Source organism: Salminus brasiliensis, chromosome 19 (genome assembly GCF_030463535.1).
Source record: "Salminus brasiliensis chromosome 19, fSalBra1.hap2, whole genome shotgun sequence".
Classification (NCBI taxonomy): domain Eukaryota; kingdom Metazoa; phylum Chordata; class Actinopteri; order Characiformes; family Bryconidae; genus Salminus; species Salminus brasiliensis.
Window position 1 is genome coordinate 32095854 of NC_132896.1, and position 17182 is coordinate 32113035.

At 40.0% G+C, this 17182-nt stretch overlaps 2 protein-coding genes across 4 annotated transcripts; one reads left to right on the forward strand and one right to left on the reverse strand.

Moving 5' to 3' along the window:
- Positions 1 to 851: 851 nt before the first annotated feature.
- mgst2 (microsomal glutathione S-transferase 2) lies at positions 852 to 4481 on the reverse strand. Its single transcript, XM_072663886.1, has 5 exons — positions 4364 to 4481; positions 4114 to 4213; positions 3828 to 3898; positions 3376 to 3457; positions 852 to 1122 (listed from the first exon to the last, which is right to left on the reverse strand). Exons 1-5 carry the CDS (start codon positions 4425 to 4427, stop codon positions 999 to 1001), a joined length of 441 nt encoding a protein of 146 aa, XP_072519987.1. The 5' UTR covers positions 4428 to 4481; the 3' UTR covers positions 852 to 998.
- A 603-nt stretch (positions 4482 to 5084) lies between these two features.
- On the forward strand, positions 5085 to 16415 carry setd7 (SET domain containing 7, histone lysine methyltransferase). Of its 3 annotated transcripts, XM_072664117.1 has the most exons (8): positions 5085 to 5240; positions 6814 to 6943; positions 9005 to 9206; positions 9820 to 10009; positions 10615 to 10696; positions 12199 to 12316; positions 13837 to 13994; positions 15314 to 16415. In XM_072664117.1, exons 1-8 carry the CDS (start codon positions 5201 to 5203, stop codon positions 15513 to 15515), a joined length of 1122 nt encoding a protein of 373 aa, XP_072520218.1. In that variant the 5' UTR covers positions 5085 to 5200; the 3' UTR covers positions 15516 to 16415. The 3 variants fall into 3 exon arrangements, 2 of the variants coding, with proteins under 2 accessions (XP_072520218.1, XP_072520219.1); XR_011977928.1 differs by lacking the exons at positions 12199 to 12316; positions 13837 to 13994; positions 15314 to 16415 and having other exon boundaries at positions 9820 to 10114; XM_072664118.1 differs by lacking the exons at positions 10615 to 10696; positions 12199 to 12316; positions 13837 to 13994; positions 15314 to 16415 and having other exon boundaries at positions 9761 to 9950.
- The last annotated feature ends 767 nt before the right edge of the window (positions 16416 to 17182 follow it).

Genomic DNA, 17182 nt, shown 5'->3' on the forward strand with positions numbered 1-17182 from the left:
GGCAGTAGCCAATCGTCGCGCAAAAGGGGCGGGATTAGTCGGAATAGAGGCGCAAAATAAAATAAGAAAATACTGATTGATTTAACAACGTAAAAATGACTTTCTTTAAACACGTGATCCCCAATCCTGATATATCTCTCATAAAGTAGTATATATTTGTATTATAATTTATTTTATATTAAAGTATTATAATTTGGTTGGATGAAAGCACTGACAAGTTGAATTTAATTGAACACAAATTGAATTTAATTGTAGTGGTTGGTGTGGCGCAGCAGATAACACCACCACCTGCCATTGAGTTACAACAACAACACCATGTGGGAGACCAGGGTCCGATTCCCGGTCTGGGTGACTGGGTGCTGTGCTACACCAATAACCACTACACCAGTCCTTGGGCAAGACTCCTAACACTACATTGGCCCTCCTCTGTAATACGAGTAACCTTGTAAGTCGCTCTGGATAAGAGCATCAGATAAATACCGTAAATGTAAATGTAACACTGATAATTTGGCACCTCTCAGATGGTGGATATATTAGGCAGCAAGTGAACAGCCAGATTTTGAAGAGCTGATGTGTTGGAGGCAGGATAAATGGGCAAGCATAAGAATCTGAGCCAAATTTTAACAAGTTAAAGTCTGGATAAGAACATCTCCAAAACATCCGGCAGGTCGTTCAAGGTATGCAGTGGTCAGTACCTACGAAAAGTGTCCCGAAAAGTACAACAGTGAACCAGCAAGAGGTGCATGGGTGTACAACGCTCACTGATGAGATCTATGGAGCCCCAACCTTACAACATACAGGACTTCAACAATACATTTAAATTATTGTCAGGAAACAAAAGCAAATGTCATTATATGTAAGTTGTTTATTTTTTAAAACATTGTAAACAAATCCAAGCTCACATTGAGATCTAGTAAAATCTGTAAATCTCTCCCTTCATGTCTGTAAAAATCAGCAGTGCAAAATGAGTTCATAGGTTCTGAATGAGACAAACTCGTTCATATAGATCTGGAGAAGATCTGGATGTTGAGATATTTATCCAGGAGTGAGAGAATGATGCCTGTGGCAGCCGTCAGAGCCATGGCGAGAAGAGCACAAATTGTCAGGTAAAACCCCGGCAGCCTGGAAAGAGACAGATCATAAGTAGGCCTCAGAGATGCAGTATGTCTAAACAAGCCAGACACCTCTCTTAAGTGGGAAATTCATGTATTATAACAAGACAAGTGCATTTTAGTACATCAATGTTGATGCCATACCAAAGCTGCCATGGCCTATTTAAAAAAGCAGTTCAGTTACAAAGTTTTATTAAAATACTTTTTTATCTGTGTGAAAAAAGTTAGGACATTTTACTACTTTTAAAATCAGATGATTAAAACATCATTAGGGATTTTGGAGGAGCCTGTCTTATTTAAACTATGATGTCAAGAGACTGGTAGATCATTACAGGAAACCTCTACCTACAGTTATCATCGAGGGAGGGGGGGGGGTAGCAGCTGTTAGGGCATTGGGCGTCTTTATTCCATTAATTACATTTTACAAGATTTTAAGAAGAAATTCAGTTTAATTGGTGTAATTATGTTACTTCTATCTCAAAATATTATTTAAATTATGATTTAATGTTCATATGTTTAAATATATTTTAAAAAACAACAACAAAGGTTTTCATGGGGTGTCCTAACTTTCACACACACACATATATATATATACACATATATGAAGAAAAAGGGGCAAATGTGCCTCTATTATTATCTGAAATAGATGATGTAACGCTTGTATAATCCAGCTGATTCTGCACTGCACTACAGCCAAGAATAAACACAATACTAAGTAAACACACAAGCAAACATGTACTCAAGGGGTTACGAGTGGGGAGTGGAGAGACCAGAACAAAAATTTTTTCTCAGTCAGGGTGAATTACATTAATGATAATAATAAATATTTATAATACTTTATTATAAATATAATTTCTGGTGGTAGAAGTAACAAACTACTAGTAGTAACTGCAATATAAACAATAGAAGTTAAACAGAATAGATAGACATAATAGATTAGACTTAGTAGTGTCTGACATTAGTATAAACAGCGGTTGAAATGACTAGTAGAGGTAGTGCTAGAAGTAATAATAGAAGTAGAATTAACAATCACTGAAGTAAAAGTATTACTACAACCTTTACTACAGAATAATAGTAACAGATGTAGTTGAACTAGTAGTAGTAGCAATAATAGTAAACAGTAGTAGAAGTAAGAGTAGTCACAGCAGAAGAAGTAATGTAGAAATTGAAGTAGTACTAGTAGTAGTAATACTATTAGCGGTAATAAAAGTAGTAGTAATAGAAGTAGAGGTGTAGTTATTGAAGTTGTAGTAATACTATTAGCAGTAGTGTAATAGTAGTAGTTGTAGCTGGACACACAGTAATCGTAGTGTAGGTATTAAAATACTACTACTAGTTACTATTATACTACTATAACACTATAAGCGGGAATAATAGCAGTAGTAGCAGTGGTAGTAGTGTAGTTATTGAATTAGTAATAGTGGTAGTAATACTAATAGCAGTGGTATAATAAGAGCAGTAGTAGCAGTACACAAGTAAATGGAAGTAGTAGTAGTAGTACATAGGTAAATAGTAGTAGTAGTAGTAGTAGTGTATGTATTGGAGTAGTACTACTAGTAGTAATACTAACAGCAGTGGTATAATAGTAGCAGCAGTAGTAGTAGTAGTAGTAGTACATAGGTAAATAGTAGTAGTAGTAGTAGTAGTACAGGTACATAGTAGTAGTAGTAGTAGTAGTGTATGTATTAGAGTAGTACTACTAGTAGTAATACTAATAGCAGTGGTATAATAGTAGCAGCAGTAGTAGTAGTAGTAGTATATAGGTAAATAGTAGCAGCAGTAGTAGTAGTAGTACACAGGTACATAGTAGTAGTAGTAGTGTAGGTATTGGAGTAGTACTACTAGTAGTAATACTAATAGCAGTGGTATAATAGTAGCAGCAGCAGTAGTAGTAGTAGTAGTACACAGGTAAATAGTGGTAGTAGTAGAAGTGTATGTATTGGAGTAGTACTACTAGTAGTAATACTAATAGCAGTGGTATAATAGTAGTAGTAGTAGTAGTGTATGTATTAGAGTAGTACTACTAGTAGTAATACTAATAACAGTAGTATAATAATAGTAGTAGTAGCAGTACACAGGTAAATGGTAGTAAGTAGTAGTAGTAGTGTAGGTATTGAAGTAGTACTACTAGTAGTAGTAAAGTACTACTTTAAGTAGTATAACAGTATTACTATAATAGCAGTAGTACACATTGTTTATTTGCTGTAGTTATAAATGGCTAAAAACCATATTCATAAGTGATTTAACTCCGAGTTGTTCTTACCTTCCTCTGGCAGACTTCGCATAGCCAGTAAAATACATCTCTCTGCCTGCAATATACACCAGTCCACCCAGCGCAGCTAATGCTGCAGAAAGACACACAACACTAAAGCACATCTCTGAGACTGTAAGGTAATAATATAGCAATATTATTAATATAATATAATATCCTGATAAACTGTGCTAAATACAAGCTGCAGACACCCTAACAGCACGGAGGGCAAGTGCAGTGAGCCTGGAAGAGTGCTGCAATAGTTATAATCCATTCTTATAATCAATATGTTATTGATCAATAACAAATATAACACTAAGTATAATAATGTAAACTAGCGTTAAGAATAAGGACGGAAAACATATGAAAAATATGTGCACAGATTTTCTGGAATAATAAAAACAGGACACACTGATATGGTCTTACATTACTGTCACTAATATGTAACCTAACATCACACATACCTTCATTACCGAACAGGCCACACGTCCACAACACCACCTGAAACGTCGGGAAAAACTCCACTCCGTTCTGGCTGGGAAAAGGAGAGTGTCTTTTTACACAGGCCGCATGCTCTGCATGTGAGTGGGGTTGAATGACCTCAGTTTATTTATTTATTTATTTATTTATTTATCTATTTACTTTATACACTGTCAAAGGTTCTGCAGCTGTCCAGACAAAACTGCCATAGTCTTATATAACCAATAGTGACCTTTCATCAGCACAAAATCTTTGCTGTATGTAACTCACTGTGCCCGAAACGTCCTCTCAAACTCTGGTGGTCCAGTCACTGCAGGGGGCATGATTTTATGCTTCATCCTGGACCAGCCAACACGTCTGGCCTGAAACCCTGCAGACACAGAACTGCACTGTAACACTGCTACAAAGTCCACTGTCTCCATTCCAACTGTCTCAAGGAAAGCATTCACTTTTTATGACAGTAGCTACATTCTGGTCCCCCCAAAAATGCTCTCCAACCAAATGAGGCTCAGTCACTCACCCATGAGAAGAGCTGACAGTAGTGACACTGCTGCAAGCAGAACTGGTTGCTCTGTGGTGGTCATTTTTCTTTTTATGTGAGGATATGCCTCTCAGCAAAGCTCTTTAGTCAGGTCAGCGTTACACAACTGGACAGGGTATGGGGCGGTGGTTGTAAAGGCTCCACCTCCCATCTCCAGGTGTTCGGTGTTTGAGCTTATTTTATCCAAAACGGTGAAAAAAATATATTTTGCATTATTTATTAAATTTATAATTAAGCTATTATTCTGTATTTGATAAAATAACGTTTAACAAAAAAAATAATAAATAGCTGCGTTTCGTTTAAAACACGCGTTTATGTAAAGCAATGATCTGTAAGTCATAACCGCACTGAATTCACAGCGGTCGGTGGTGTGTAGATCGCTGAATTCGCACAACATCCGGGTCATTCCAACGCCACATTCCGGGCAGTGTACACAAGTGACATCATATCGCTAACGGTGCTTTTTTAAATCCTACCCGTATTCCGACGAAACCCGCCCACAGACGCTGCGATTGGCCGATAGTTTATATTTATAACCACTCTGCCGCCCCCCTCAGCGAAAACCCCGCCTCTGCTGCGCAACGATTGGTTGAAAATCTAGAACGGCGGATTAACTAGCCAGTCACTGCGTGTGAGGGGCGGGGCTATTCCGGAAAATAGGTGGGAAAAGAAATCGTAGCACCGTGTGCCGTGCTGTCTCACCCAAGTTGCTTGGTATGACCAAGCAAAGCAAACCGGACCGCTATCCGGACCGCTGCCTCGGTTCTGCTTATAGAGCCCAAGTGGAAAAACACCAGAACTGAACAACACCACAAAATGGACAGCGATGACGACAATGTGGAGGAGGTCGTAGAAGGTACGGCGTGCTGATCCGTATTCACAACACGTTAACGTGAGCGGAAGTGAAGGTGTTCGCGCACTTTCTGTAGTTAGCTACTGCCTTTATAGGCCTTTTAATGGCTGTTTATTTGGTATGCATGCATGCATGTGTGTGTGTGTGTGTGTGTGTGCTGTGGGGCCTGTCTTCATGGAAGCCCCCCCCCCTCCTCTCCAACACACCGAGTTCTATTTCGGCAAGACGTCCAGCCAACACTGCCCTACAGGCGGCTGGAGCGTTTGCCACACGCCGGCTGCGTCCTAAACCGCAAAGTACCGTACTTAACAGGATGTCCCCGCTGTTAGTAGTACACTAGGGTATGTTGTTTTAGGTCTAGGTTACGTCTTCATAAGAGAGCAGGAAGAAAGAAGAAGACTATGGCTGTGTCCAAAATCACACACACAGCTGTAGCTCTAGCTACACACTCTACTAATGAATGCCTTTGTGGTGTAGTGCTCTGACGCACTACTTAGTAGGGTAGTAGGGTAGTAGGTGGTTTGGGATGCAGCCTAATATTATAGCTAATATAACTGTAATCGACCAGTGGGGATTAAATCGAGCATCTACCTGGGTTTTAAAAAGCTAATTTGCACAGAAGAATCTCTGCTATTGCCTCGTAATCACATAAAGATCATTTTTCACATTTACTAAATATACATATTTATAATTACATTTTCCAAACCTAAATTCTTAGTAGAGATGCATGATGACATTTGTTGAAAACTGAATGTTATATTTCTATTTTCAGCACAATTTTAATTTAATAAGTAGCTTTATCTAAAAGGCAATAATGTAAAACAACAAAATATGCAATATTAATATGAATCATTATTAATATTTTTATTCATATTAAAGATAAATAGGTAATGGAAGTAATACAAAATAAAATAAGCAATATATAATAACCTCTGGGTGGTCCAGTTTCCTTCCACCTCCCAAAACACATGGTAGGTGAATTGGTCTGGGTGAATAGCCACCCTAGGTGTGAGTGTCTGGGTGAATGGGTGTATGTGATACCCTGCGATGGACTGACCCATGTCCTGGGGGTATTCCCGCATTATTCCAAGCAGGTTTGGGATAAAGACTATTTTATGGTGCTTTTATATATTATTTTTATTTATAAATATATAAATAAATACATAATACAAAATAATATATATGCTACTATTATTATTATTATTGTTGTTGTTATTATTATTATCCTTCAGTTACTACTTTCTCATGAAAGAGCAGTGCACTGACCGTAAAACTCAAGTATGTGCATTTTTTCTAAAGAAATATTTATTTATTGTATGTTTATCTTTTATATAACCAGGCAAAGTTTCTTAAAATGAAACACCTGAAATATCACAAATCACATTGAACATGTTCCCATCCGCACTCCTATAATGCTTTTGTCTAAGTGGACTGTCCATTCCTAACAGTTTAGGAGACACAACTGTTTTAAATTCTTGTTATTTTCACATTTTTAAAAGCCATATTTCACCTAGATGCTCTGCACGTGTGCGTGGGTGTGTTTTCCATGGTGACTGACCACGTCCTTACTCCACAGGACCACTGGATGACGATGAACTCCCCCACGGTTTCTGCACAGTCACATACTCCTCCAGTGACCGCTTCGAGGGGCACTTTGTCCACGGTGAAAAGAACGGGAAGGGCAAGTTCTTCTTTTTTGACGGCAGGTACGAGACAAAGCACCAACAAACAACACACACACACACACACACACTGAATATTTCCAGCTAGTTTGTGTTATTTTTAACAACTATCCAAGACATGGCTCCCGAAGCTTCTCAGACACGATTATGAATCATTTTTAGATGAGTCAGTGTCTGACACACACATACACATATGTTGGTTTTTCTTTACTTGTGAGGACCTTCCATTGACTTAATGATTGCTGTAATTAACATTAACACTACAACTTAACTTCACCCAACCCTTACCTTAACTTTAGGAACCAAAAGTAAATCATTCCACAGCAGAAAGTACCAGATTATATAAAATGCATTAGACTTTGTGAGGACCATACCTAAAAAATATCTTCCCAAAACAACTAAATATCAGATGCTTCTATCCTTCCAAGGACATCTGGTCCTCACTAATATAGAAATACAAAATATATACACACACACACACACACATGCATGTTGTCCACAGCCTTATTGGGTGTAATGGGGTCGGTGTGAGTCATGGGTAATGTGGCCGATATGCCAATCGTGTGAAGCAGTGCTTTTCTGACCCTGGCCATTGAGGATCAATGTAGAATTCTGTTCCACGGCTGTTACTGTATGTTATGTATTTTATAAGTTAATGTTATTTCTCTATAGTATTGTGATAGGAACCAAATCACAGTTTATATATTTATATTCAATACATACAGGTTGGCTTTACTTTAGAGTGTATAACAGCTGCTGGACGAGGCTCTGTGTTTAAAGAGGGCCCATATCATGCAAGTTTAGGGCTGTGTTTTGGCAAGAATCTGGCGATACTGTACTTATCATGATACTGGGGTTACAGTTCAATATATTGCAATATATGGAGATACTGTCGGCAAGGCAATATAGCAATGATTTGATTTTAAGAAGCTTTGCCTGGTTATATAAAAGATAAATATAAAAACAAATATTGCACTTACTTGAGTTTCATGGTCAGTGTGCTGCTCGTTCATTAGAAAGTAGTAAATTAAATATAGTAATAATAGTAATAAAAATCATATATAATAATAATAATCATATATATAATCTTATATTTTAGTATAATCTTATCCTATATAATCTTATATAATTTTATATATATATATATAAACTGCCTGGAATCATCAAGAACAAGGCGGGAATACCCCCAGGACAGGGGTCCGTCCATCGCAGGGTATCACATACACCCATTTACCTAGAGACTCACACCTAGGGTGCCTATTTAACCTGACCAATTCACCTACCAGGTGTCCTTGTGTTTTTGGGAAAAGTGGACCACCCAAAGGTTATTATACATTGCTGATTTAGTTGTTTTTATATTACTGCCTATTTAATAAAGCTAATTATTCTATTACAGTTGTGCTATATTCTAGTAATAATAAATGTAGTAATCATTTATTTATTTATTTAATCAAATTTAAAGAAAATAGTTTTTAGCTTTTTATCCTATTAGAATAGTGGGATCTGAAGACTGAGTACAGCACTACTATCTAACCCAGATCTCCACATCGAGCGGGGCTTTCCCCACTAGCACGTTGACCCTCCTCTGCTTGCAGCATAACCAGGAAGCTGATTGGCTCTATTTAATAGGAAGGGCTGGACCATGTTGAGCGTTACGAGAACCCCCATTAATACTTCAACCAGTGGCTGGACTCCTTATTTATAGCCTCTGGGTCTATTGACAATCTTTGTGCAAATTTATGTTCCCGAAATGGTCAGAAATCATTTTTACCAAACCCTTTCCCAACATTTCACTAGTTTAGAATGAAACGGTCTGTCTCAGTTACTGTTACGACTGATGTAGGATCAATAAGCTCTGTTCTGATTGGCTGGACCTAATTTAAAAAGCACTGCTGAAGGTGGGTGGGATTAAACTGTGGTAGGCTGAACAGTCAGAGATCCTCCATATGAATAAAGTGAGTAGACTGTAAGAGTTCATGTGTAAAGTGACTGGGTCCAGTAGGTCTAGTGCAGCTAGTGAAGGTCCTTCATTGCTGCTCAGAACCTCTTATTCATGTGTATCCTGCGGGTGTGTTTCCTTTGCAGTACGCTGGAGGGCTTCTATGTGGATGACGCTCTCCAGGGTCAGGGTGTGTACACGTATGAAGATGGCGGAGCGCTGCACGGGGCGTATGTGGATGGAGAGCTTAACGGTCCCGCGCAGGAGTTTGACCCAGAGGGCCGTCTGATCTTCAAGGGCCAGTACAAGGACAACATACGCTGCGGCCTCTGCTGGGTCTACTACCCGGTGTGTTTCTTTGCCATCAGCTTTACTATCAGCTTGCAGGCTTTGGAGGTTCCACCCACATTATTGTGATCTGGGTAAATCGACCACAAAAACCCCACTAGACCCCCACTAGATTTTGTAGGAGCATTGCTTGCATGTAGAGACAAGAGCTTTAGTGAGGTCCCCAACTCATCCCTAACGTATTAGATGGAGCACCACCATCCATCATTCCAGAGAACACAGCTCCACAGCTCAATGCTGGGGGGCTTTATACCCCTTTAGCCCACACCTGGCATTATTAGGCAGCATGGTGCCAATAGGTTCATGTTGATCTGCTCCAGAGAGTCCTATTCTATTGGCAGTACTTCTTATATACAGGGACTAGACAAACTGTTTGTGTATTTGCACATCAGCGTCAACTAAATGCATTCATTAGAAGGGATGTCCACAAACATTTGGACATGGTCATATAAGTGCGTATATATATATATATATATATATATATATATATATATATATATATATATATATGTGTGTGTGTGTGTGTGTGTGCATTTGCATATCTGTGTCAGCAGTGGGTGATATCATATGGACTGACCCAATCAGAGCCAATGATGATTCCTCTCCTCTGCAGGACCGAGGCTGCGTGGTGGGAGAAGTCAATGAAGACGGGGAGATGACGGGCAAGGCTGTGGCTTACGTTTACCCCGACGGACAAACCGCCCTGTACGGCAGCTTTGTGGATGGAGAGCTGATCGAGGCTCGCCTGGCCACCCTGACCAACCAGGAGAACGGCAGACCTCACTTCAGTGTGGATCCAGACAGTCAGTAACTCCAGACTGCCCTCAGCTCTCATCTCTCAGCCTGAACATATTCAGTCCACCATGGCTGTCCCACTTTCAAGACTCTACACAACCCCACGTTTCTATGTATTTCTTCTTCTCTGTTATTACACTGTGTGAAATTTGTGTCCGCCACGTCAAGCGTAGGACTAATCTGCAAAGAAATTGAGTTTGTTTAAAAAGGAATAGCTCAAATTTAAGAAATAGCTCAGTTAGCTCAATCAGGGAGGACAATTGAGCAAAATGTATTTTTCCAAAAATCTATGGGATTAAGCTTGGAGCTTGGAAAATGGCTGTGTAAAAATAAATTATGGCCATTTTATGCACCTTAAACAATACAAATGTTGAGAAATGAGGAAAAAAAATAGAAAATACATGAAAAATGTTGAAATTAATTTTTTATTTTTTGCTGTAAACTACTAACACAATATATCCCAAGATCAGACGCATTTGGTGTGTAATAGCTGTAAAAAAAAATAGCCGTAAAAAGTTGTTTAGCTGAGCTAGTTCTTTAAAGAAACATCCTTTAATATCATCTCTCTCACTATCTCTCTCTCTCTCTCTCTCACTCTCACTCACTCACTCAGGTCCTGTTTACTCCTATGACAAATCCACTTCGTCCTGCATTGCTGGTCAGAAAATGCTGCCAGACCCCTATGAGAGCCAGCGGTCAGTACCCAGATAGTACTCGTATAGATAAAGGTCTACAGAACCTCTCCCACCAGTGCAAAGATGGTTCTTTCAGTTGTCATGGTTCTATATACACTGTACGTCCGAATGTTTGTGGACACCCCTTTGAATGTGACTGCATTCAACTACTTTCTGGGTGCAAAACACACACTAACACAGCGTGTCTAGTTCCTGTAGAGAAGTACTGCCAATAGTATAGGACCCTCTGGAGCAGATAAACATGGCCGTGTTGGCACCATGCTGCCTAATGCCAGGCACGGACTACGGGGGCATTGAGCTGTGGAGCGGTGGAACTGTGTTCTCTGGAATGATGGATAGTTTTAGGATGAGTTGTGGATGTTGAGGTGGGGTGGTGATCATCCAAGATCCTGACCTCACTAATGCTCTTGTCGCTGAATGCAATCAAATCCTCACAGCAATGCTTCTCCAAAATCTAGTAGAAAGCCTTGTTCCCAGGACTGTAGAAACAGCTGCTTGATTTCAGAAGAAACGATGCATAAGCAGGTGTCCCAATACTTTTGTCCATGTAGTGTAGAATCATTGCCTTAGTGTAGCTGTGCTTGGCCTTGATCCACAAAAGCACCACTTGTCGCTATTGGAGGTGAGCGCTACCCTCAGCTGTGCCATGTGCCAACTGTTCCTGTAGGTCCAGGAGAAAAACAATTGACCATGGTTTTGATCTGAAGGGACGACGACGGGGTACCCTGTCGCTAAGCAACAAATCAAGCAACTAGCAAGTGCTCACATTGTTCTCGACATCAACATCGCTGCTGTTTCTTCAGTCTGTGGCAAGTTTATGGACACAGGACAGTATTTTAAGAGCATAAACTGTGTGCCTTGCACAGTTCAAGAATAAAGAATGCTGTGCCAGGAAGAACAGTGGTTCTCAACCCGGTCCTCTGAGCCCTCTGGCTGGTCCATGCTCCCAACACACCAGGGTACGGTATTCAGTGTTCTGATAGGGCCCGTGTCCCAGAAAACTGGACATGTTTCAAAACATACATATATGAAAAACAGCCAAATCCATTGCATTTATGATGTCGCAGAAAAAAACCCCCACTATGGTCAAAAGTATTGGGACACCTGCTCATTCATCGTTTCTTCTTAAATCAAGGGTATTAAAAAGAGTCAATCCTGCTTTTGTTGGAGTAACTCTACTAGAGTTTCTACTGTCCAAGGAAAAATGGCATTCTGCTAGATTTTGGAGAAGCATTGCAGTGAGGATTTGATTGCAACCAGCGACAAGAACGTGGATAATTGCCACCCCACCACTTCCCCAACTCATCCCAAATGTATTGGATGTAGCCCCATCATTCAAGGGGTGTAAGGAGTGTTTTAGCCCAGAATGCTTACTGCAACAACATGAGCCAATCAAGATAGAGGGCATTTACATATATCATGTATGCACTGTAATAGAACTGTAATAGAGTGGTAATAGAGCTCAATTATCAAACATTCCCACCTATATGTGTTTCTACCAGTGTGTATGTTGGACAGTCGCTGATTTCTGGAGCAGGGGAAGGACTGTTCGCCAAAACCGACGCTGACGCTGACACAGTAATGGCCTTTTACAATGGAGTGCGCATCACACACTCAGAGGTGGGCTCAAGTCATTTTGGAGCATTTCCATTGGTCCATTCATTATGATTTTTTTAGGACAGTTTAAAAAAAAACAACTGCCAGATTTACATTATGTCAAAATGTAAAAAGGGGAGGGGGTTTCCAGTCAATGGGCCTCATTCATGAAACGCAAGCAGAACGACTTTTGCATATGTTTAGCATGTCAAGTGTGCGCACCGTCTCTCTGAGAAGGGTCGCTCGCTGGTTAGTGACTTTAGACTACCGAGATCCAGCAGATCCCATGCTTACTTCCGTACCTGTACAGGTGCTGTCAGTGCTTGGATCCTTCTGGAACATTAGAGTGAGAGATGGGGATTCCTCAGCCCTCAGTCATCCCAGCATCATCCCAGGAGTTTATTCTTGACTCATTGCCACTGGCGTGAGGGTGTACCTGCCAGAAATGACTCAATTGGCTCACTATTGATTTCCAGTAAATTATCTGTAACATTTCATGGCAATTTTTTTCATTCCAAAATGTAAACCTACCATGGAGATTTTGGGAACTTTGGGGAATTTATGGGTATTTATTAGAGTTGATAGGAAATATTGGATCATTTAAAGGAACTATATCATGCACTATCATCAATGTACTGTTTTTGTCAACAGCAGACATGAAGGCAAAATAATACAAATAATAACTATGACAGTTAGTTGTGCGCAAAACATAATTAAAAACCTAAAACATAAATGGTTAATTCTTTCATTGAACAATTAAAAAAACAACAAAAACAACAAAAGAACGCAACTCCTGCTCAAATGAAATTGCTCATTAAGCTTGTGCTTTTATTGTCAATAAAAACATGATCCTCATTAAAACTTTAGGAAGACCTTAGGTTCAAATGTGTGCTTTCAGTAGTGGTGAGTGTCCGGTTTCTAGAAATCATCTAGACATATGCTGTACATGTGATGGAGGAATGGACAGTGCATGCAGGGGGTGTGGTCTTCCTAATAGCCCTTCAGTGTGTAATGCGCCATGTGCCTGGAATTGGGGAGCAGCTTTGCTGTTCAATAGTTTTGGTCTAATATCTAATTATTTTAGCCAAGATTATGCCTCTGTATATATTTTTATCAACTATATGTAAGTTTCTCACTTTTAGCTTTAAATATTCCCATTTTATTCCCACAATTACTTGCTAAATTTCCCAACTTTGAAAATTTCTGGAATTCCTGGAATTTTGCAACTGTAGTTTTTACGAAGGTTTCATGAATGAGACTTTAAAATCTTTAAAATGATATGAAATGATGAGTTGTGTATAAGCCAGGGACATGAGGTATCATAAATACAGTCAGTCACAATTAATATGACTGCAGTTTGACCATACAAACCAGATTTGGACACATGGCAGGAAAGCCAAAGTGGACGGCTCTGTTAGTTTATTGGTCATTGCAATTTGTGTACAGGGAAATGAGGGGAAAGTGAAATGCATAGCAACACCACCACCAATAATACTATTAATACTATTAATAATAATAATACATATTATGTTCTGAATTGACAGGTGGACGACCGTGATTGGTCTCTGAATGGGAACACCATTTCATTGGATGAGGACACAGTGATTGATGTTCCTGAACCGTTCAATCTCACAGAAAAATACTGTGCATCTCTTGGACACAAGGCCAATCACTCCTTCACCCCCAACTGCAAATACGACCCGTGAGTGTGGAAGTGTCATGCAGTGAAGTCGGGAGTTAGATCATGTGGTGTGGGTGCAGACACTGAGGAAAGAAGGAAGACTGTGAGATTCACACAATTCAGTCAGTAGCCATAAAGCAGGCTTCTTCACTTCTGGTCCTGGAGGCCAGGTGTTCAGCACGGTTAGGTGAATTCGCCACTCTTACTCACCTGATTCAGATTGTTTTAGTATGTACTGTTATTTTATTTACTAATTGAATCCAGTTCTCTTAATGCTCTTAATGATCAGCCGATACCGAAAACGATCTGATCTGATCTCTGTGTGTGTGCGTATAAATAACCCAGCCCCACAGTTTAGATCAGATGAGCTGCTGATTTAATCCGTTCAGTAAAATCCCAAAAGAATCAGTCGAGACTTTTCTTAAAATTACTGTTTTATAGTGTTAAATATCTTAATTAATATCCAGTCTGACTCTCCTTCCTGATCAGTCAGCTCCCAGCTCATTTACAACACTGCAGTCAGGCCTGAGTGTGTATATTGCTCCACACTGTGGACTGGTATCTGTGATTGTTGGTCTACTGGTGTGTAATAACTGGTTTATAGTGGGTGAATGTGCTGTGTGTGTGTGTGTCATTGGGGTATCTATAGCGTGTGTGTGTGTTAGCATTAGCGTTAGCCTCCACTCTGTTCTGAATGGGTTCTTCAGGGCTGGTTTAACAGAGAAAGGCGAGTGAGCGGTTCTGCGGTTCTCCCGCTGGTAAAACTGAGCGTTTCAGTGAGAGTTTTATAAAGGGTCAGATATTATGGACTGTTTTTTTAATGATCCACTGTAAAATAGCTCCACACTGCAGAACCTCAACTCCTTTATTAACCTTCTAAGGACATCCCCACTGCTGCTGCAGCCAACTAGGCAAATCCGTTGATGGTGCTGTGAGGACAGCAGATGGCGCTCTGAACACTGTGGTAAAAACAAAGAATTAGGACTGGATTGGGATAACAATACCCGAGACCCATTAAAATATGTCCGGCTCAGCCCGATCCGGATCCACTGGATCAGTTTGGGACATCCCTACCTAAAATTGTATGAATATGTGTGTATTTTTTTTTTTTAAATAGGGGTCATGTAGACCTCTATAACCATGTGTTCAAACCTTCAAAGCACTGAAGGGACCTGCTGGCTATTGCAGAATCAGTATGTTTGATTAGTGGTCCTGCTGCTGCTGGTTTTCCAGAAGCAACAAGAGAAAATTGACAGTTGTCCCTCAGCGATCCATATAAGTCTATCATGGCTGATTGTCCCTGTTGTACATTTCCCTCTTCTTCTTCTTTCTTTCATTAGGTTCGTCCATCCTCGCTTCGGGCCAATCAAATGCATCCGAGCAATCCGAGCGGTTCAGAAAGACGAGGAGCTCACGGTCGCTTACGGCTACGACCACGAACCTTCAGGGAAATCCGGCCCAGAGGCTCCAGACTGGTACAAGCGGGAGCTGCGCGAGTTTCAAGAGAGAGAGGCCGGAAGGGGAGCTAAGGACACATGTTAAGAACCCTCTGAGAGTCATAACCCCCCCAACCCCTCCCCCCTCCCCCCAAAAAACCTCTCGCATAACGCCAAGCAGCCTAAAAAAACACCTTGAATCTCCAGACCTGTCCTTTTGCCATCTTGCTGTTACCCAGTGCTAACAAACGACCCTGTTTTTAATACTTTGTCGGTCACACTTCCTCTTAACCTGCTCTGTTTTTTCTGGGTGTATCCTCTTCGATTCAGAGGCTAAACAACACTAGACTACCGCCAGACCTTTTCCCACTTAGCTACTGAAGAACTTAAGAGACTTTCTTGTTCTCCAGAGTGGAGGTGCTACGATGTGTGATCTCAACACCTACAGGTCTGCGAGAGTGCGAGAGAATGCGCCTAGACTGTGAAGAGTGACTGAAGCACAAGGTGTTGCAATTTGGCACCGCGATGTGTATCGAGAACTATGCACTATTGACCCAAGCAGGAGTTCTTCTCTGCAAACCTCTACAAGCACTTGCAATGCAGTCCGTGTTAGTCTGTGGATGAGTTGCCCTTAGCCGTTAGATGTTAGAACATCTTCCACTCCAGCAATCACTTGTGGAGTAGTTCAGCCTCTCTCTCGTGGCACAGGTATTGTCTGTTGTTGTGTTTACCTGCACTGAGAACCATCAGACACTAATTGTGCTGTAAAGTACGGTATTATAATCACTCACATTGTAAACACTTTGGATTTCAGCCTTCGTTGGAAAAATCATCAGGAGGAGAAGTGTTGAAGCACATTACGTCTGCGTGTGTGAGAGTTGAATGAGTGTGTGTGGTCAAGAATCCAGGAGATGATCAGGAGGAGACTTTATATGGGACTGAATTCAGGCCTTTGATATGCAATATCTCTAAACCAAGATTTATCAATAAAATATTTAAAACCCGACCCAGTCTGCTTTCTGTGATTCTGTGTGATGATGTTCTATTTAGACTCAATGAGCTGATTCTGAACGTACAAGACCAGACAAGGGCTAATGAAGAACACCTGAGAAGAGATAACAATGAGGCTCAGCAGCAAAGTAGGCACATGAGGGAGCACTAATGACTGGGCGGGGCTTAGGCAGAGACATGGGGGCTGAAGAACACATGGGGGGGCAAAACAAACCCACTGTGAAGAACAAAACTTGAGGGCACAAACTGGACATAAGTGTAATACAATATTTTTTTTATTATTTTGGTTAAATATACTTATGATCTGCATATATATATATATATAAACTGTTTTTTTGTTAAATATTAAAATTGTCTTAAAATATCTTTTTTTTTTTTTTAAATATGCATATGGGGCAAAAATGAGAATATGAGGTAGATATCTGTAACTTTAACTAGTTTAAATATTAAATATATTTTAAAATATAATTTATTATAAATATTTGTAATAGAAATTACAGATTTTCTACATTTTGGGGGTTGTTAGGCAAAATCGTGCCCATAGAAAACTTAAATATTTCTATTTTACCATCAACAACATCCCACATACAAACTGAAGGCACCTGTTGGCTCGCTGGTCATTTTTTTTTTGACAGCAAATAGAAATGGCTACATCTGCACCGCAGACAGAGCTCATATTTATATTTTTTAAAGTATTATTATTTTTATTAAGTAGGTGGAGTTAAATCTAACAACTTCAGAGGTGTAATTAACTATAACTAT